At 48.0% G+C, this 22,921-nt stretch overlaps 1 protein-coding gene across 2 annotated transcripts in view; it reads left to right on the top strand.

Moving 5' to 3' along the window:
• SIN3B (SIN3 transcription regulator family member B) overlaps window positions 1–22,921 on the top strand; it is a 121,205-nt gene that overhangs the window by 66,255 nt on the left and 32,029 nt on the right. For both annotated transcript variants that reach the window (XM_078669354.1, XM_078669353.1), the window contains exons 11-13: window positions 12,520–12,636; window positions 13,677–13,915; window positions 18,068–18,251. In XM_078669354.1, coding sequence (XP_078525480.1) covers window positions 12,520–12,636; window positions 13,677–13,915; window positions 18,068–18,251 — 540 coding nt within the window. The remainder of the gene's footprint in view (window positions 1–12,519; window positions 12,637–13,676; window positions 13,916–18,067; window positions 18,252–22,921) is intronic.

Below are 22,921 nucleotides of genomic sequence, written 5' to 3'. Positions count from 1 at the left end.
AGGTGAGGTGTGCTAGGGGTCTTTGCCCTACTTTAGGCCTGCCTCTTTCTTCATACCAAAAAATATTTTCTTTTTGTTTGTTCTCCCTTACGCATTCACACCATCCTATGTGCGTTGACTCCTATAGGCACGAGTTGGAAATGTCTCCTAAAGGCGAACAGACTCCGCCACCTCGTTTCCTTCAGGAGCATTCTTTACAGCAAAAAACTTGGCAAATGATTCATTTGGGCTCTGTCAAGTAGCCGTCTGACGAAAGGGTATTAGGAATGTCAATCAACTCTACTCAGCAGTATCCTTAGCAGCAGATCATGAGACACCTGAAAATAACTATTTATAAAATGACAGTGTTACTAAAACAAACAAAAGCTAAAGCTCGGCAGTTTTGACATGTTTTTCGGGCGTTCATCTTTCAGCAGGCCAGCTTCACCTTCTCTAAAACCCATGAAGCCTCCGAACCAAACCTCTGAAACCCTGCCACGCCACTGTGCACTGCACTTTGTTCTTGCCAAGTTGTTCTCTGGTTTAACACTGACCAAATGTTCAAGGTGAATGTTTTCAATGCAGTGTTCTTACTAAGCATGTACTCTCTACAGTTCTCTTTTTAGTGACCCACGGACCATCTGTGGGCTTGATGGCGTGACTGAATTCCCAGACATCACTTTGTGGTACTTCCCAGCTCCCAGTCTGCTCCCTACCATCTTTTGTTTTTCTTCCAACTTCTTCTGGCATTAAAACAAACATCTCGCCATCATCTGTCTAATGCCCCTACTTAGGTGTGCACTGTCCTCTTTCCTTCATTGATCAGCACTGAAAACCCGTCTGCTCCTATCACCTCTCGTTTGGCATCCTTATCACGGGTTACTGTAGCAATGAACCTGGCTGTGTTATCTCACAATGTTTTATTGTTTGGCTGTGTTCTACCATCCGTATCTGCAACCAGGGGAGGATTTCAGGTTCGAGGCATGTGGCCTGCTAAATTCATATCTGTAGCATAGATCGCCGCCTAGTGTTGGGTCCGGATGATTGCACATTGTTGTCCTGGAAGAGTCTTCGAAGTATCACGAGATAGGTGGCTCCTCCCCTGGACTACAGTGCGCATGGGCATCGACTCCATCCCCAGATTGTTTTTTTCCGCCATTGGGTTCGGATGTGATTTCGACGTCTCCTGTTCGGAATCGTAAAAGTTCTCTATCAAGGCCAAAAGGCCTTTTGGCACCGTCGGTATTGTTCGTGTTCGGTCCCGTCTATCTTCCAGCTCGTGGAGTCGGTTATCCGGGGGGTCGTGAGACTCTTCGGTGATCGGGGCCTAGTGGACGCAGCAAGACTTCGACGGCATGGAGCGGAGTCAATTCAAGAAATGTCCCGTGTGTGGATCCAAGTACCCACACATCGACGTCCATCCTGTGTGCAACAAGTGCCTGTCGCCGGACCACGACAAGGCCAACTGTATGGCCTGTTCCAGATTTCGATCGAAAAAGACGATCAAGCTTCGGCGCGTGGCGCGCCTTGAGGCCCAGAGATCGGCTCCAGCACCGGTGGACATCTTTGACGACCCCGCGGAAGACTAACAAGTGCGTCACCTGCAGATTTCCCCTACCCCGATGGAGGTCGAGTCCGGCGACGGAGCTGACGACCACAGTCCCGACATTGAAGAAATCATCGAGAAGGTAGGGGACGACGACTAAGCATATGGGGCCATGGAAGATAGCTCGGAGGATGAGCTATGCCCCGTTCGTACTCTTACAAAGGCTCAGGTCACGGGATCGCCACACGGCCTTACCCACGACCTTACACCTCGATCCACGGCCCCGCCTTCCGGCTCGGCTACGGACACCTCCGCGGAGCCGCCATTACTGAAAACGAAACCGAAACCCTCGGTACCGGTGAAAACAAAGATGGCCGACACGCCATCGAAACCGAAGACGTCCGCTCCGGTGCCGACGCCGTCGTCTTCGGGGGCCCCCAAACAGGCGCAAGCTGCAGAACAGGCTATGGTGCCGAAGGTGGTTACGGAGCCAAGCTCGAAGAAGCCCATCGGGTCGGAGTCTACCAAGGGAGACAAGCCGACGCCCAAGAAGACTGCCGAGCCTGCATCGGGAAAGTCTGTCGCGATGAAGACCAAGGGGCCCGTCGACGCGAAGTGGGTGAAGGCCGCAGAGCCGAGGTCTGGGGCCGTGACCCCTAAAGGAAAACCGATCGATCCGAAGCCATCGGCATCGACGTCTACTGTAGTGGACAGTGATAGAAACGCACCGGTCACGAGTGCTTCTCGACCGGACAAACACAAGTCGGCCACGCTCGGGTCTTCCCCAGGGGGCGGACCACGAACATCAGTCGGATCGACGAAACCATCCGCTTCCTTTACGAAGCAGGTCTCAGACTCCCTCAAGCGCCTTAAGGTCAAGGCTTCAGCATCGGAACCGAAGACTCCTTCCGCGCCGAAGCTACAAGACGCACCTAAGACCTCGTCGGCACCGCTCGTCTACACGTTGCCGCCTAAGGTGGCGCCGAAGGCCTTTGCACCGCAGTCGGTGCCCCAAGACACCGTGTCAACGTCCACTCCACCGGCTGGGACGTGGGTCCTCGACAAACTTTGGTTGAAGAACAGTCGGAGCATTTTATCGATGCCGACACCGGCAAACTCACGCTCTACAAGAGGAAGATTACTTCGCAACCTTTGCAGTCCTTTACCATTCCTCTGAAACGTAAAAAGCCTGCAGCAGACACCCCCGTTCTGGTGGAGCAGATTCTTCCTCAGCATAGGCGGAGTGCCACACCTTCACCCACAAACTCAGATGGGGATGGAGGGGACCAAGATGAGGAGTACAACTTCCCTGCTCATACAGAGCCTGATGAGCAGCAGGAATCATGGATGGATACTGGTGATCAAGGGGACCAGCAGACGGTCCAGGATCCACAGGTCTATAACGTAAAGCCGTACCCCACTAAGGACTCTGCGGCGTTTAATGCCTTAATCGAAAGGGCAGCTACAAACCATAAGGTGGAGATGCATGCTGACCCCGTGGAAGTAGACTTCCTTTTTGACACTTTCTCTACTGCTGAAAAAACTGTCAAGACTCTCCCCATGTTGAAAGGGGTCCTTAAGCATGCGGCAGACATTTTCAAGGAACCCACAAGATCCCGGGTGGTAAACCCACGCATTGAGAAGAAATACAGACCTGCACCTGGCGACCCCACCTACATACGGGGCCAGTTGCCTCTGGACTCTTTGGTGGTCTCTAATGCCCGCAAGAGGGCAAACTCCCAAACGACGGGTGAAGCTCCTCCCCCAGACAAAGAGTCAAAAGTGCTGGAGGCGTCTGGGAAGCGGGTAGCAGCTCAGACGGCCAACATATGGCGCATCTCAAACACGCAAGCTCTGTTGGCCAGATACGATAGGGTGCACTACGACACCCTAGAGCAGCTATTACAACACCTCCCAGACCAGTTTAAAGAGGGAGCTGAGATGCTTATTCAGGAGGGGAAGCTCATCTCCAACGCTGCTATAAAGTGTGCGCTAGATGTTGCGGACACAGCAGCGAGGGCGATCAACACTAGTGTGATGCTGAGACGTCAGGCATGGCTCCGCATCTCGGGATTCAAGCCAGAGATACAAACTACTATCCTCAACCAACCCGTTAATCCAGACAGGTTGTTTGGCCCAGAGGTGGACACCACCCTAGAGAAGATCAAAAAAGATACCGAGACTGCCAAGTCCATGGGAGCTCTCCAGTCGCAACAATTTAGAGGGAACACTTTTCGTCGCTCAGGCACTCGAGGTGTTAACAGAGGGCACATGTCGCAGCAGACGCCATTCAATAAAAGTGGTGCACAATCCTCCTACAGCAAGCAGGGCAGAGGTGGATACAGAGGAAACAGTGCCAAGGGTAGAGGCAGAGGCAACAACAGTTCCCGTACCTCTGCCGCCAACAAACAGTGACTCCCTGTCACTGCCCCCCGACCATTCAACACCTGTCGGGGGGAGACTCCAACAGTTCCTGCCCGTCTGGAAGTCCATAACCACAGACAGGTGGGTCAGGAAACTTATCCAGTTCGGCTATTGTTTAGAACTGACGTCCACCCCACCACCCATGCCCCCAAAACACCGTCCTATGTCAGCAGAGCACTTGCACTTATTGCAGCAGGAGGTTCTAGTGATGCTGCAAAAAGGCGCAATAGAGCTCGTGCCGGTGGAGGAGGAAGGCACAGGAGTTTATTCCCTGTACTTCTTAATCCCAAAAAAGGACGGCTCGCTCAGACCGATTCTAGACCTACGCCCCTTAAACCAGTACATTCTTTCGAAACACTTCCACATGTTGACACTGCAGCAGGTTCTTCCCTTGTTACAACAGGGAGACTTCCTCGCAACCTTGGACCTCAAAGATGTTTACTTTCACATACCACTCCACCCCTCCCACAGAAAGTACCTCAGGTTCACCATCCAAAACAGGCATTACCAGTTCAAGGTACTCCCCTTCGGAGTGACCACTGCTCCCAGAGTGTTCATAAAATGTCTGGCGACAGTGGCGGCACACCTTCGGAGACAGAGTATACATGTCTACCCTTATCTGGACGACTGGCTCGTGCAGGCGAAGTCAGCCCAGCAGTGCGCCGCAGACATGACCCACACCATTCACCTCCTTCACAGTCTAGGGTTTACACTGAACTACCCCAAATCGCACCTTCAGCCAGCCCATGTGCGGCAGTATTTAGGCGTGACGATCAATACTCTGGCTGCCACAGCTCAGCCAAACCCAGCGAGGATCGACAACATCCAGGCGCTGATCCAAAAGTTCAGACCACAACACTCACTCCCAGCGAGAGTGTTCATGCAGTTGATAGGCATGATGGCCTCCTGCATCTTCATAGTCCCGCACGCGAGACTCCATATGCGTCCGCTCCAAGAATGCTTAGCGCATCAGTGGACTCAGGCTCAAGGACGACTAAACGACCTAGTGTTGGTGACGGGTCGGGCATACAGCTCTCTGCATTGGTGGAATCCACACAACCTTTGCAAGGGCCGACCGTTCCAGGAGCCTGTGCCACAGATTACACTAACAACGGACGCGTCTCTCCTAGGATGGGGGGCTCATGTGCTCCACTATATGGTGCAGGGACTATGGACAACGCAACAAAGGAAGATGCACATCAACTACTTGGAGCTGATGGCAATCTTCATGGCACTCAAGTCCTTCAAAGTACATCTGTGCAACAAAGTCGTGTTGATCCGGACAGACAACATAACAGCCATGTACTACATTCAAAAGCAGGGAGGTACGCACTCTCCACAGTTGTCTCATCTGGCTCAGAGCATGTGGAAGTGGGCCATTCAGAGGAACATCTTCCTCATGGCGGAACACCTCCCGGGCACGGACAATCAGATGGCGGATCTGCTCAGCAGGTACAGCCACCAGATGCACGAGTGGGAGTTACACCCATCTGTACTCCGCCCGTACTTCCAGCAGTGGGGTCATCCAGAGATAGACCTGTTTGCCACGGAGGAAAACGCAAAATGCCAAAGCTTTGCCGCCAGGTTCCCTCACCCACTATCGCAGGGCAATGCGATATGGATGAACTGGTCAGGCAGATTTGCGTAAGCTTTTCCCCCAGCGCCTCTCATTCCGCTGGTGGCAAGAAAACTCAAGCAACACTCGCTGACGCTCATCCTAGTTGCTCCAACGTGGGCGCGACAACCGTGGTACACCACGTTCCTCGAACTCTCCGTGGTACCGCATCAAAGACTGCACCTCACACCCCGGCTCTTGACGCAGAACCATGGCGACATTCAGCACCCAGATCCGCAACAGCTCAATCTGGCGATCTGGCTCCTGAGGTCTTAGAGTTTGGCTACCTTGATTTGCCCCCTGAATGCATGGACATCATCCGGGAGGCAAGGAAGCCCACTACCAGAGCTTGCTATGCAGCAAAATGGAAGCGGTTTGTCATCTACTGTACAGAGCACGCTATCAACCCGCTCGATGCCTCCATTCCTAATATCATCTGCTATCTGTTGCATCTTTACAAATGCAATCTAGCATACGCTTCCATTAGGATATACTTATCCGCCATAGCGGCTTATCTCCAAAACCGGCAGCACCTCTCTGTCTTCAGGGTGCCTGCCATTAAAGCATTCCTGGAAGGGCTGAAGCGAGTCATCCCTCCCAGGACCCCGCCAGCTCCTGTGTGGAACCTCAATGTGGTGCTCACCAGATTGATGGGTCCCCCATTTGAACCTCTGCATTCATGTGAGCTTCAGTTCCTCACATGGAAAGTGGCTTTTCTCATTGCCATAACGTCTCTAAGACGTGTTAGTGAGCTACAGGCGCTCACCATCCAAGAGCCATTTATACAAATTCATTCAAACAGGGTGGTGCTGCGCACTAACCCCAAATTTCTCCCTAAGGTGGTGTCGCAGTTTCATGTCAATCAAACTATCGAACTGCCCGCATTCTTTCCCAACCCAGAAACGGTAGCAGAAAGGATGCTCCATACGCTTGATGTCAAAAGAGCGCTTATGTACTACATTGACAGAACACAACCCTTTAGAAAGACACAACAACTCTTTGTTGCCTTCGCAGCCCAGCACAAAGGCAACCCCATTTCCAAAGCAGGAATAGCCAGGTGGATCGTTAAGTGTATTCAGATTTGCTACCAGAAGGCTAAGCGCACTTTAACGGTCCCCCCCAGGGCACACTCCACACGCAAGTTGGGGGCCTCCATGGCATTCCTAGGTAACATTCCTTTGGAGGACATTTGTAGGGCAGCCACATGGTCTACACCACATACGTTTACCAAACATTACTGTGTAGATGTGCATTCCAAACAGCAGGCAGCTGTAGGACAGGCTGTTCTTAAAACACTTTTTCAGACTTCTGCAGCTGGCACGGGCGGCCGCCGTTAATGGAGGGACTGCTATGTATTCTATGCTACAGATATGAATTTAGCAGCCCACATGCCTCGAACTGAATATGCTACTTACCAGTATGCATCTGTTCTTGGCATGTAGGGCTGCTAACATTCATATCGCCCGCCCTCCTCCCCGGCGCCCATAGCGGCTGCAGACTTTTCTTACATTTTATTTCTAGCATGGCCATCACTTTCACTGTTCAACTCCATCTTTGCCACAATGGCTAAAAACAATCTGGGGATGGAGTCGATGCCCATGCGCACTGTAGTCCAGGGGAGGAGCCACCTATCTCGTGATACTTCGAAGACTCTTCCAGGACAACAATGTGCAATCATCCGGACCCAACACTAGGCGGCGATCTATGCTACAGATATGAATGTTAGCAGCCCTACATGCCAAGAACAGATGCATACTGGTAAGTAGCATATTCATTTTTTTCATTAACTAGAAAGGAATTCCTGACTATTGTGTAAATGGCTCCTGCACAGATGTGTCCAATATTGACAGTAGTTTATTGATGGTGTCTGCTCTGACTGGAGCAACAGCTCAACAGGTAATGACTAGTTGGGCTGCCCTCTTCTCATATCCGTAAAGGCTTTCACAAAGCCTTCACTTGTAGTGTAGTTCCTATTATCCCAATAGGCTCTGCGCATTGGAATAATATCTTCAATAGTATAGACCTGGGGCAGAGGTTAACTAGGTCTTCTACCGACGATATTAGACTTAAAGTTTTGTGTTTGCCAGCTAGCTCAGAGTTCACTAGAAACTTTCTCGAATAGGCAAGGAGGATTTTAACCTCCCTGGATAGACAAGAAGGGATTTAGTTTCTGACAAACATAGAACATGACAACTTTGCTCTCCCCTAATCAAGAGTGTATCTCTAGAGTCGTGTGAAAACAAAAGACAACTTATTTTACTCAGTCAGTTCAGTGCATTCTTAGTTTCACCAGATTGTAGAGAAAAGGAAGAGACGGGCGTGTTCAATAAAAGATGTTATTTATTGATCAGTCTCTTTTCTCATACAAGAGAAATGAATCGCTATTATTGCAATACTTATAGTTAAGTAAAGTGCATACAGTAAAGACAGAATTATAAAATAATACTGTAAAAGCATTGATATGGTTTCTGAGCCATATTTTACTTTAAAATGGATAAAATAGATACATACATATATACATTTGACTAATCATACTCAACTGGTGCTTCTAACCACGCCTACCCCAGTGTACCTGACCTAAGCCTAATACGTGGGCGGGAGTAGATAAGTAGCAGTTTGAGTTAAGTTCGTTTTGCCAAGGGACTGACTCGAGAATTCTCTGCAAGGGATTATTCAGTTCTGTACCTGAGATCTAGAATGGTGGAGGGCTGGTATCTCTTATCCCAGGTCTTGATATTCCAGCTGCCTGCGAGGGCTGCTTGGAAGCGCCGGAGCTGGATTTCTCAGCAGGAGAAAGGCAGCGTCTCGTTCTCAGCGCGTCAGGAAGGAGGGGCAGCGCCTGTGGGCTTCGCTCTCTGCTGGGCTCCTCGGCACGTCTCTCTGCTCCAATCTCGTCACCACCGCATGTGTTTGCTTAAGGCAATGTCGGTAATATTTATACCTGAAAGGTGCCGAGATTGACGTAAGGATGGACATATATACGTCAATAAGGATGTCATATGAACGGGTTCGTTCGCACATTCTTTACTGAAGTTCTCGGTGAAATCAAAACAATGGCTATGGGAATTTCCCAGGTCGCTGTAGGTTTGATTTGTTTTGAGAACTCCGTATGCCTTATCAGGGGCTGGAGGAATATCGCTTGTCTAATTAGATGGCATGCGTTATGACCTAATCAGATAACGCGCTTCTTTTCCGTGGTGTGGCTTAATCAGATAACGGTTTTTGCACCGTTGGATGGCTGCTAGTTAATTATTAACCAAACCAGGGTCAGGAATAGGGGAATCGATACAGTACCTATAGGAATACATCACACACTGTGGAAGGACACCATTGCATTCTACAGGCAATTGGCCAAAACTCTCATATCTTGTTATGTGATAATCTCTTTAGTAATGAAGAAACAAGCATTTACAATGCAATGGTCTCGGCATTATTAAAGGTAGAGCTATTGGCATTGCTCATGGCATTTTTTTTTAAATCATAAATAAATGGCATTGTCATCTACATTGCTAATAGCTTAATCGTTAAATAAATGGCATTGTCATTTACAATGCCAATAGCTTAATCGCTGGCAAATGCATGACCTATTGCATTTACACCCACACAGAGCCACACACACAAAGCCACCCACACACACACATACAGAGCCACCCACACAGTGCCACCCACAGTCATTCACATAGAGCCACCTACACAGAGCCACCCTCACACAGACAGAGCCACCCACACATAGAGCCACCTACAAAAAAAGTTATCCACACATAGAGCCACCTACAAAAAAAGCTATCCACACAGCGCCACACACACAGAGCGCCATACACACACAGAGCCACACACACACAGCGTCACACACACACAGCGCCACACACACACAGCGCCACACACACACAGCACCACACACACACACAGCGCCACACACACACACAGCGCCACACACACAGCGCCACACACACAGCGCCACACACACAGCGCCACACACACAGCGCCACACACACAGCCACACACACAGCCACACACACACACAAACAGAGCCACACACACACAAACAGCCCCCTCACACACACCCAGAGCCCCCTCACACACACCCAGAGCCCCCTCACACACACCCAGAGCCCCCTCACACACACCCAGAGCCCCCTCACACACACCCAGAGCCCCCTCACACACACCCAGAGCCCCCACACACACACCCAGAGCCCCCACACACACACCCAGAGCCCCCACACACACCCAGAGCCCCCACACACACCCAGAGCCCCCACACACACCCAGAGCCCCCACACACACCCAGAGCCCCCACACACACCCAGAGCCACATACACACAGAGCCACATACACACAGAGCCACACACACACATGAGAGCAAGCACAGCGAGGGGGCAGGAGAGCAAGCACAGCCAGGGGGCAGGAGAGCAAGCACAGCGAGAGGGCAGGAGAACAAGCACAGCGAAGGGGCAGGAGAACCAGGGGGCTAATGTTTCTTGCGACATTTAACAGAACGATCTGTCATTTAAGCAGTTCTCCTTTTACTCTGTTTCTGACAACAATTTGGGTGCCTTTGTCGAGGCCAGCTCCCACCTCAGCAAATAACACACCTGCCAAAATTGTAACAGCCGAGGAACATGCATCCAAGTGTCAGCGTGCGGTGTGCGCACAGAGAAGGGCTATGCACTTGTGTTTGTGCCGCAAAGCAGGGGGGAGTGTGTCTGGGTTATCTCAGGGTGAACACAACCAGCAACGAATAGTCCTTTTCGCAAGCAACATAAGCACCAAAACACGTCTGTGCAAAGCAGCTCACATGAAGCAAACAGGGACCAGACTTTACACAGTCTTAATTGTGCACAGAATTGGTTTGTCCAATAGGCAAAGACCCCGACGCACGTATTCTGCAAAAGGGCACGCAAACAGCAGGATTCTACAGCAAAATATCAACAAACACCTTTAGATGAGAAAAAAACCACTACCGGGCCACTTTTGAAGCGCTTTGAAGCTTGTGAAAGTGAGAGGCTGCCCTGCTTTCGCAACAGTGTCTAAACGTGAAAAGTGCAGGACAGTGTTTCTATGAAGAACTAACTTCTCGGCCCTATGGTGCTCAGCAGTAGCTTTCCTTGGGGAGCACAGCGCCAAGTTCACCCTTGGCAGGCAGGGAGACGTCCCTCAGCTTTGTGGAGTGACAAAGAGTGCGGACCAGTACAGGGAGTCCTCTCAAATTTAACAACGCTACCCTATTCTTAATTGGGCCAGGGGGCAGTGCGCAGAGGACAAGTGCGCCCTAAATCCATGCACTCGGCTACGACCTCCCCGACCCCTCCCCCTCAGCTCTCCCCGTGCCAAGGTCCATTACAGAGACAACAGACCCACCTCTCCCCGCCACTTCCATGCCAAGTACAACCTCGTGTGTCTGAATGGAGCAGGAACTGAAGCAGCCGGTGCGCTGCAAACAAGTGGCATCGGTGGCTGTCACCAGAAGAGGTCTGTTCTTGTGCAACGAGAGCAGCTTCACTTGGGCAAACGTGCATACCAAGGGCGCATTTACTTGGATTCGCCAGCGGGCACTGTGCCTATATAACCCATAGTCTAAACAGTGGAAAGACAAAACAGTGGCACTTTGGCCTATCGGCCCGCCGCGCGCCTTGATAGGCAGGTGGAGGCTGGAATGCCGCGCGCGGCGCGCCCCGCCCGGGTGTCCAGGGAGGACAAGCGCACGCGCAGGGACTTCCACAGCTGCGGAATGCGGGGCCACTTAACCCGAGTCCCTAATGGTGCCTATTGGATCAGGTGTTTCTGTAAATCCCCATTAACCACCTGATGAACCGGTCCCCTATCTGCCGTGAGAGGGTCGTGGTGCACCCTGGTTTGTGGAATGGGTGCAGGGATACGCCTGCAGCTTCCCTGGGAAAGGTGGAGACCTGCCCCTCGCTCGGGACGGTCGGGTTTGAGTTGGATAAACAAGGGACACAATTAAGAACAAGAAAAAAACGGCACCCCAAAAAATGGCGGCCGCAAACATCCGAAAATTTTCGGATTCGGGGGCGTGTTTTGGGCGTTTTGAGTGACGGATGACGTCACAGTCCAAAGAACGCAAAAAAACACGCCCCCGAATCCGAATGAGACGGGGCTTTATTGGAGTGACTCCCTTCTCCTCCAATGGCTTGCCTCCGTTTAGGAAGCCAGTCAATGGAGGATAATGGAGGAGAGAGGCGGGTTCCAAGCCCCCTAACTCCAAAACATTAATTCTTCGGGACTCCGCCCTCACTGCTTCGCAGTGCAACGGTCCCTCGACCTAAAAAGACGCTAGTTATAAATTGGACTCGTACACGGACGCCTATTTCTTGTCTTTGACTTCAGAGCTGGCTTCCAAGTAGCTCAGTGATGGTATAGTTCAGATGTTCATAATTAAGTATGTTCTCTCTTGCTTCTATCCCTTGTGGGTCTATCACCTCATTTGGAAAGGGTTGAACTTGCTATTCAGTTTAGCTTTAATGAGTATAAGTTTGAGAAGAAAAGGTTACTTAAGTGCAAAGAAGTTATCCATCAGCTATATTTTTGTCAAATATATACACAACTCTCCCTCTGCACTGGTAAAGAAGACTGAATGGAAGCAGCGATTATAGGTTTTAATTTGTGTGTTCCTCAGTAAGATGTAAAGATGAGTGGCCAGCTGACACAGTAGTTTATCCTGGGACTGAGGGAGCTTTGCTTTGAAGTAACAGCACTGTTTTTATCTATTTGCTCATGCTCATTTATTGAAAGATAGGATGTCAACTTTGTACAGGTAAAATTTCCTTCATAGTTAAAAATTCATTTTCTCTCTGCTAAAATATAAAGTGTTGGGGTCGCGTACGTCATCTGACATATTCAGTGTTTATGGATGTAAACAACATTCCATGATGGAGATATTGAATTCTAAAGTTTAGTTTCCTCTGATAACTGTATTGTTTTTCCCCTTATCCAGGTGTTGAATGATACATGGGTCTCATTCCCATCCTGGTCGGAGGATTCCACATTTGCCAGCTCAAAAAAGACTCCTTACGAGGAGCAGCTTCATCGCTGTGAGGATGAACGTTTTGAGGTGAATGTTTTGGGTTGCGTTCCTTATGGAAGGCACTTAGCTCTGCTGAAGACCAGGTTCTGGCTACCTTTCTAACAAAATGTGTATTTAGAGTAGAACTTTGTGCAGCTGCCCAATCGTGAGAATGCACTGTATTGTGTGGTATATTGGATTTCAGACCAGTAAACATCGGAGTAAACCGCAAGGTGGCTGGTTGGTCAAGGGAAGATTTGATCTTCTCCCTTCTTTGGTTTTCTTTTTGTTTAAATTATTGATCCACATGTCTTGAAATCAGACTGCTTCAGAAATTGACATGATAGTGATAGACAGTTCACTTGCTGAAAAGGGTAAGGAAGGTAGGTAGTGAAGGACAACGTGTAGGTAGTAAACTGAAGGATACTTGTCACATAAGGTAAGAACCAAACTTGTACCAACTCTTAATGAAGCGTCTAGGCCACAAAAGCTATTTATCACTTGGTAGTGTAACTTACATTTCATGTGTTTTCACTATCAGGGGCATAAATTAACTTGTGCATGCACACCAATTGAGAGTAGTGTGCTGCTAGTAATTTGTGTATTCTGCTGTTTGTTAAAATTGAGGATTTGTTAATAAGGTCTGATAACTGTGTAAATAGGAATGTTTTTATAGTTCTTTTGGCGCATGAGCTTTAAAATATTTACTGACGACAAGCAATCAGTTTTTGAAACTGAACCAAACGGCATAGCTCAGTCATTGCCTTATCGTTACATGGTTTTGAATGATCACTGTTTCAATTAGCTGACTGTCAGTGTTAAACGACGAGGCTTCCTCCAACTGACTAATTCTTCTCATATTGAACAGTAATAAAACATGGCCCAAACACAAATTTTTCTTTTGGAACTCATAAGAATAGATATTCTAAATACCAACCTCGATAGTTTGAATCCCATCCAGGTCGACTCTGTCTCCTCTTTTTACAAACATGTGGTCTTCAGAATATATTCAGATGTCAGTAATAGGTGTTCAGACTATTAAGCTGTTGTACCATTTTTGTTTCTTTGACTCCATCTCCAATGAGCAGCTGGATGTTGTCTTGGAGACCAACTTAGCAACAATTCGCGTGTTGGAGAGTGTGCAGAAGAAGATCTCGCGCTTGTCTCCTGAAGATCAAGAAAAATTCCGTCTGGACGAGTGCTTGGGTGGCACATCTGAGGTGATCCAGCGTAGGGCTATTTACCGCATATATGGGGACAAAGCACCAGAGATCATCGAGAGCCTCAAGAAGAACCCAGCCACTGCTGTACCTGTAGTGCTCAAGAGGTATTTGTTGCATGTCTTTCTTTTTTATTTCTTAGTATTCTTTTTAATGACGTAGTCCTATATAAATGGGTCACTGAGGCCAGGTGCACAAATTAGTTTGTCAGGTTTCAGGCGCATTTTGCACCTAATTAACAGTTCCTTGTGAAAATAAAGTCATATTTTAACCTTTTTGCATGGCGAGTTATGACCAAGTAAATGATGGTGGTGAATGGAGAAAATATAACTCCTGCTCGGCTATAGATGGGTGTAATCTGTAAAGGAGCACAAATACCATATACAGACTCTTAAACACTGGGGCCCTCAATACGAGTTGTTGTATTTCATCCATAGCAATAACTAGATGAAATACCCCTAGTTGTAATTTCAAGAGTGCCTGGGCCTAGAATTATCAGGCATATAAAATTGATCTGAACATTGCAGTTGGTGCCCGGCCCCAATCCACCCACTTCAGCAGTTCAAAGGCGGCAAACAGTGCTCGCCCTCCAGACAGGCACAACCCTTCACCGCTTACCACAAATTCCCCAAATCCCACCACCCCTCCCTTTGAGTCTGTCTGCTTGCTCAGAGCAGGTGAAAATGTCTTTGTTTTAATTTTTTGTCGAAATGGCATAAACTGCCAGTTAATGTACTCACTAACTACAGGTCCGAGCAGTTCTTTCCAGTTTCATGGGGGAAAACTCATAATGGCTGGACTTTGGTGTGGAGATACTGGCTTGTCTTGGATTCAGACACCACGGTGTATCTACACCGAAGTCTGGCCACCTCCATATAATGAGGGTCCTAGTCGCAGATCTTAATGATAGCTGAAGCAGTTCATACACAGCGTACACCACAAATTGAACTCAGTGTGTTTCTGACTGTCTATAATTTGTGTTAGTCACATGTTGGTGATATTGATAAAATACTTCATGCTTGTTCTACAGAGAAGCTACTGGACAGAGCTTTATCTCCATTCCATTGAAGAAGCCTATACAGGTTCATATCATTCATAAATAAATGCTCACTTAGTGACAAGCCCTCTAATAGCCACACCTAAATCCCCTGCTGATAATGAGTTGGAGTACATTTCCTCAATGACCCATAATGACATTTGCAGCACTATCGTACACCGTTACACTAGTGCTGGAGCAAGTGCTGCAGTAAGTCCACTGGGGAGGTTGGCTTCGGTGCTTGATGGTGGGTGCTGCTGCTACACTTCTGGTTGCCCCCAGTGGCCCAAGATACATTGGGAGCCGCCTAAAATGGAGGAGATGTATGTTCTTTTTGTATTAGAGTGGCAGTGACTGTTCTCTAGACAGCCTGGTATGGAACACATTTTGTAGTGCCCAGATGAGGCATATGTAATAGACTCTTGAGCTTTTCAAGTTGTGCCCACATTCCATATTCTTGTAGCTACCATCCCTCTTTTCCTTACAGCTGCCCCTGGTGCCCCTTTGCCCACCTTGGTTTACAATGGCTCGCCTTGTCCAGTTTCTGTATAAGCCTCACTGGTTCAGCCCAAACAATCCATCCCAACTCATTTTCCCATTTCAGAGAAGATGATGCATGATCTTCCCAGCCAACCTGAGACCTGTAGAGTTGCCTATCTCCGCTTGCTTGCATGGCCCATGCTTGACTAGCATTGAATTCTCCCGGCCTTAATTCCTCAAAGAGGGCCTGCCCCATACCCCTGCTGGCCGCATCGTATCGTAGCCCCGTGCTTATGCATCCCCCTAGTTCCCCCTTCTGAATGTGTGCTTTCTTTCTGCATAGTTATTAACAAATCTGTAAATGATAGATCAGAGAATCTAACCAATGGGAAGGGCTTCCGCTAAATGTGCGAAACAACGCCCCAAAACTAAGAAGAGAAAATTCTCTTCTCGAGTCCCCTCACTCACCAAGGGTTGCCCCTAGGTGACCTGCTTCATCATTGGGGCCATCCCAGACAGCTACGGTCTGGGGCGTGCTGCAACTTACGGAACAACTTAGGAGCACTTTTTGTGAAAAAATGTGTAGTGTTTGGGGGAGTGGTAATGCTAAAAATACCTAGCTAGTGAGCAAATAATGTATTCCTGCTTCTAGTTGGTATGGATAAAAAGGGGTTAATAGTAGGGAGGAAGTGTAACTGTTATGTGTATACTTTCCCTAGTATTTGGTCGACATGTTTCGAGGTGTCCCCTAAACCTCTTCTTTAGGACCACATGGGGACCAGCCCCATGCGTACCATACAGTGAGAAAAACTATCCTATACTAAAGAAATAATATAATAAAGAACAGATGCACACCTAATGTGTGAGAACCAAATTGAATACATGCGGTTGAAATCAGACTCGTAGTATTTATGTTGTGGCAACGCTGTGCTTTATGGACTGCCAGGGTGGAGGGGCTGGTAGTAACCTTGGCTCAGCACTCCTTCGTCAATGACACCTACTCCTACCCGGGCGGACCGCATGGTTAGGTTCTCTGATCTGTCATATACAGATTCGTTAATAACGATACACAGTCTGGAGGATGTACCTAACACCTACCTCCATTTCCCCCCCATTTTTGTTAATATTATTTGATTATGCTTTCTTTCTACTTCAGTCAAAAATGTCTCCTAATTCCCCAGCCCAGTGGTTCTCCCTCTCTCTCCTGCCTTTGGCTGAGGCCGTTTTACTTGCATCGCTCTTGCACTAGTGGTTCTTTTATCTTTCCGGTAGAACTCCAATCGCCCCAACCTTTTTCTTTACCACTTCCTGCATAATCTTCCTCCCAACACAATCACCCTGTTTGTACCCCTCGATAACAAAGCCTTTACTACACCCCATACCCCCTTCACATTCCATCTGTTTACTGCAGCTCAGCTCACTACTTTCTGATTTGCCATCTTGTCTATTCATGTTGTACCTATTAAAATGAATGTGCTAATCTGTTCAAAACAATATTGTACTTTGTATGTTCGTTTGCATTTCTCGTTCAAATCGGAGTGTCTTAAAAAGCTTACCCAGGTTTTGATCTCTCAATACCACCTGTTATGTCCCTCTCCTTCCACAAATTTCAACAAGCACATTTTTGATGTGTATTTGTGGTAATTGTAGTTGTGTTTTAGGTTTGTTTATGCAAGGGATGTGGCTTCTTACACAGGCCTAGACTATGTAACTCGGGGACCAGACCACTGTTCCCAGCTGCCTCACTTAACCATATTTGTCATCTCGGTTAGATTATTTAAACTTGATTTGCCTCTGTTCCCTTTTTTTTTTTTTTTTGCTGAGTTTTATATAGCGCGAACTAGACCCGAACCGAATCAGGTATCAGAGCGCTTTACATATTTTCCAGTTACGTTACATTTTTTAGGCACGGGGAGACTACGTGATTTGCCCAGAATCACAGGAGGTTTTGGCGTCGTTACCGAGACTCGAACCCAGATCCCCAGGTCCGAGGTCGAGCGCCCTAGCCGTTAGGCCAACTCCTCTCCCCTTCTCTTCTAAACTCTTCTTTATCAAAATCGGCAGTGATGAGATATAAGCTGCATGCTGATTTCTAAGCAGTATATTTAAAATGTGGAGCTTTACATGTTTGTATATACAATTGTCTTTAGTGTATTTAAAGTGCTGATGAATACTAATAAATCAGCTTTCTAGAAACAGTCCAGAGTCGTTATCCTCAAAACTGATGAATATCCCTACACCTCCGTATTATGCTGGGCATCAATGCCTGCTAGTAGGAGTGAAGGTTGATGAGGGTATAAGTATGGCAGCTTCGTAAGAGATCTGAACTGAATGAAGTCACTTGGGCCCCTGGACTATGATTTACGTCTGGGACTGGACAGTTCATTCTTGAACCTTTGCTTTTCTACCATACAGACACGAAAGAAGTTTCCCTAATGGAACAGTCATGTTAATGTTCGCCTGTGGGAGTGTAGATAATGATTCCTAAGATGCAGTTGCACGTTATATAGGCCTTTTAAAGCCACTATACTTTTTGGTGGACATTAAGTAGCCGAAGGCTGCTTGGTGAACAGCGGACTATATGTATGCATGTATTTTCATTTACTTTGTAGTTCTTATCGGCTGGGTTTGGTGCTGTTGAATGGGATATCTACTAGATAGCTGGTCTATTATGGCTGGAATGATCAAAATCCACCCACACCTTCATTTGTTGTATTTTTTTTATTTGTGTGTTTCTATGCAGGCTGAAGGCAAAGGAGGAGGAGTGGCGAGAAGCCCAGCAGGGTTTCAACAAGATCTGGCGGGAGCAGTATGAAAAGGCTTACCTTAAGTCATTAGACCACCAGGCGGTCAACTTCAAACAGAATGATACCAAAGCCTTGCGCTCAAAAAGCTTACTAAATGAAATTGAAAGTGTCTTCGACGAGGTGAGAACACTACACCTACTTGTGCATAATCCCAGCTCTGTGATGGGGTATACCATGAACGCATTGGTGGGGGGAATTACATTCAATTAAGGCATCTCCACCCCAAGTGTAACGTACTGGTTCATTATTTCGATTGCTTTTTGTATTAAGAAGTGCAAACAGAATGTACATGTTTCCCAGAAAATAATTACACAGTTGTTAAAATTAGCTATCTTTGAGTGTGGTCCTTCATGAAGAAATCCAAGATTCTAGCTTTTTAGAAATTGCTGAAGACTATGTTGCCCAATAGAATAGAGTAGGAGGAGGGTGGGTGTGTGAGAAGAGTGGTCATGGCAAGGGGAGCAACTCAGTGTTCGTAGCGCTTTCCATCAGTGGACAGAAATATGGGGATATCATTTTATACTTAGCAGGTTGCCCAGTCTAATCACCCCCACCCCTTTTTCCTGTCTATCACTCCCTTAAAAAGTATTCAGCCATACATCAGGGTGACCTCTTTGTTTGAGTGCAGCTCCTAAAAACGACTTTAGGGGGAATAACAGTGGGACACGTACCAAGGTAAGTTGATGCTTGGAGATATTTGTATAGGAAATTGCCTCCTTACGTATTCACGGGGATCTAATAGGGTGTAGTGATAGTGGATCTAGTAAACGAAAACTATGCTGTGGAATGCTCAAAGGTTGGGTGAGTTGAGGCTTTTTTTCTTTTAATTGTTATACATCTGCTCAAATGTGGTTATATCATATAATGCCGGGTCCATTATAGATTATGTAATGCTATGTAAAAACTTAATTGAGTATATTTTCGCTGATTTCTGGTTCATTAGATGTCAGTTGTCAAACAAAAACTTACTAATAAAAATGTCAGTGTAAAAAAATATTTTATTTCTTTGTTTTTTATAAAGCAGTCAGAACGTAAACTATTATATAGCAAATGTTCAGACCCAAGAGAAACCTTAAAAGTATTTCCCAAACAAGAAAAAATAAAAAACTGTGTAAAGTCACAGCACTGTCTTGCAATCTGCACTTTACCTCAGCCTGGTATATCACTGTGTTAGAGTGTATAAAGTGGCACTGGAAAGGCTGTTGATTTTCAGCTATGTATAACAGATGACGCAGTTTTTTATGTTTTTCACTCATGATGCCATTTTATGAGGCGTCCACATTATGTGTTTGAAACAGTAGCTGTGGTGAATCTTTCATTAGCGCTTTGGTGCTGAGCTGCGCCACACAAATTATAAACAGCTGATACTGTATCCTCTTTTTTCAATTGTGGACACTGGAGAGGCACAGATTAAATAATTTGCTAATTATATCTTGCTTTATGCCCACAGACCCCGACAGACATTCCATAGACTCCTTCACATTATACAGTCTTTCGGGGCGTACTCTGGGTATCGCATAAACTGGGATTAGTCCCTGATGTTTTCGCTGGGGGGTGAACCTCCTGTTTTGGCGTCAGCGTGCAAGGAGTTGGTGCCCAAGGAAACATTCACATACCTGGGCATTTGGATCACGAAATCGGAGGAGGAATTTATGCAGTTAAACGTCCATGCACAACTGGATAGATTGAAGGGAGACATGGCCCACTGGCGGCGCCTACCGGTATCCCTCATGGGGAGAGCAGTTCTGTTTAAGTTGATTGCTCTCCTGTGCCTATTATATGCATTACAGCACACCCCTTTTCTGATCCCGGAGGCTTTCTTTAGCGCGATCGAGTCACAGCAACATGCGTTGTTGTGGGGCAGTCCCAGAATTGCCCTACGAAACTACAACAGAGGGTGTACGAGGAAGGATTGGCTGTGCCCGATATCAGAAAATACTATTGGGCAACTCAACTTATTGATGTCAACAGGTGGGTATTCTCTACGACCGAGGAGCCAGCTTACCGGGTCGATCGGATGGCCTTGGGTAAGGGTAGCTATCACTCTGCCCTTTATATGAAAAGAAAGTGTACCAAATCCCTCCCAATTCACACTCGGACGGTGGTCGCAGCATGACAGAAGGCAACCAAAATGACTGGGTGGGACACTAAACTCACCGAGCAAACTGCACTGTGGGAGGGAGATTTTTTGAGAGAGTCAGCGCGCCTTTAGGGCTTCACTAGTTTGGAGAAGTATAGGTATAGACCTCCTGGGCGACGTCTGGAAAAGATGGAAAATGATCGACTTTGGTACTCTTCAAACAAATTATCAGATGGAAAAGGGCAAGTAGTTTAGATATCTACAACTGCGCCATGCACTCTTCTGTCATTTGAAAGATGGGGATCCGCTGCCAGAGTACACACCGCTGGAGAATAGACTCCTGCTCAATCCAATGATAGATAAGGCTATATCCCTCATGTATAATAAGCTGGTTAACAACTCACCAGACCCCATGGGACCATTGAGGGAGGCCTGGGAATCGGACGTGGGGCTCCTAGAGGACCACGACTGGGCAGAGGCCCTACTGAGCCCCAGAGAAGTTGCTGTGCGGGCACGATTCCGATTAATTCAACTCCGAATTCTGCAAGGTCGTATGCCCCCAGGACAGTGCAGTATCGTATCGGATAATGTGTCAGAGGAGTGTCCAGACCGGAACATTCGTCCATATACTGTGGGCCTGCCCCGGGCTTCAAGGGTATTGGGGTAGCCTGGCCCGAGTGATGTCCACAGTGGTTGGGTCCCCGGTCCTGGCAGATGCGAGATGGCATATGCTGGGGGTGACGGATGATACAGTCTGGCCCGTTTGGCCGAAAAATTGGCTCGCACTGGCGGGCGTGTTGGCAAAAAGGAACATCGCTCAGTTATGGGGGGCTGGGGAGGTGCCAACAGTGGCGTCCTGGGAAAATTACTTGGACTGGTGTCACCGGGCTGAACAGACTCAGAGCAGAGGGTGCCCACGCAAATGGGAAAAGATTGGGGGGCATGGGTGAATTATAGGGAACCAATGCTAGCTATGTGGGGGGGACCCTGACCGGGGGTCATATGATTTGTGGTATCTCTGACCTCCTGAGGGGAAATGCTGGGCTAGTGGGACTGTGCAAAATGATAGGAGCTACGTATCTGTTTAAGGTAAACCACCTAACATGTATAACCATTCTGTTTCCAATTGAAGCATATGTTTTCATGGGTAATAAAAAAAAATATATTTTCTTTAATATATTTCTGTAGTAGGGGATCTCTGTGTATAGTCATAATCTAGTAAATAGTCCCGCTCATGTGCGGGGACCCCGGAGCAATCAAAAATAATCTCTTCAGCTGTCTTCTTTGCAGTAGTGCATTGACACTTAAGAGTGAATTAAAGACAGATAATGCAGCCTATACATGCAAGGCTACACTGTCCAGTACTTCAACTAGAAATGCAAAGGATATTCCACCAATATCACATTTAAACCTGTCTGCCAGGTTTCACCATGGAAAACACTTCCCCCCCTTCACCAAATCCTTGGAATGATAGAGAGGAAGGACAGGACAGACAAGCCCCCTTAGGCTGCCATTATGTGGCTTAAAAAGGGATACCGTGCCTTTAAGGAAACTTTCCAGAACTCTCCTGGTATCCCAGAATGCACAGCAACTCCCTCCACTTTCAGTTCTTTTTTCCGGCTCCTGCTAGCAGGACCCTGGAGCATTGAGCTCTCCCTTTTTGGGTGTTATTCTAATCTTTTTGCACGTTTAAAAATGTTCAGAGTGCTTTCACTCGACGTCCTTTGGCCCTTTCTGCTCTTGCTGGTGTTTTTCTAGTAAGTTTAGCCACTCTTTCTATCAAATATGCCATCCCTATTTGATAGGTGTCCAGAGTGTGCTGGAAAGAAGGCCAAATCAGACAAGCACAGGGTGTGCATTCATTGTCTGCCCCCTTCTCATGTCCCAGAGGATTGCGAGATCTGCCAACAGTTCTCCAACAGGACCCTGAGGAACAGGGAGAAGACTCGGCTTCAAGGATTGGAGAAGCGAAGGCAGCGTGACCAAGGTGGGTCTGGGCATGAAGGGGCTTCTTCCTCTGCCCGTGCTGAGGCCTCTGGGGGGGGCTCCCCAGTAAAGAAAAGGCCAGAAAACGACATCGTTCTCCGTCGACGTCGATGGCGTCGAGAGGAATGACCACGGTGTATTCCCCCGTCTCCTCAGGGCTCTGGGTCGAAGCCTCGTCGTTGTTCGACGTCGAGGGGATTGACGTCGAGACCTCCGACGAGGTCGACGTCGAAGACGACTTAGTCGTCGAGGTACCACCGACGTCGAGAGGGGTCTAGCAGACACCGGCGCTCGCTGTCGAGGCGACACCGCCGGTCGTCGTCGACTCTGCATTCGTCGTCGAGGAGGCGTTCCTCGGCGTCAAGAAAGAGATCTTCGACGTCGAAGAGGTCGGCGTCGACGCGTTCGACGTCGAGGAACAGATCGGAGTCGAGAAGAAGAGAGTCCAGGTCCCGAAGGCGTTCTAAGGCCAGGACAGAGTCCCAAGGCTCCGTTATCAGCCTTTCTTCTTCTTCGACCACGAGCTCACGGTCACGGCGGCGCCGTCGCTCGTCAAGGAAGCGGTCGGCCTCAAGGTCCCCTTCAAGTGTACGGAAGCCTAAGAGAAAGAGGGTGGAACAGTCTCCGGGCTCTGGGTACTCACAAGTCTACTCACCCTCTAGGCATGGAACACCGCCCCCTCCGTTACCTAGGGGCCTTCCCCCGAGGATACCTACACCTCCTC

Source organism: Lissotriton helveticus, chromosome 12 (genome assembly GCF_964261635.1).
Source record: "Lissotriton helveticus chromosome 12, aLisHel1.1, whole genome shotgun sequence".
Lineage (NCBI taxonomy): Eukaryota > Metazoa > Chordata > Amphibia > Caudata > Salamandridae > Lissotriton > Lissotriton helveticus.
This window is presented reverse-complemented; position numbering and strand designations above follow the sequence as displayed.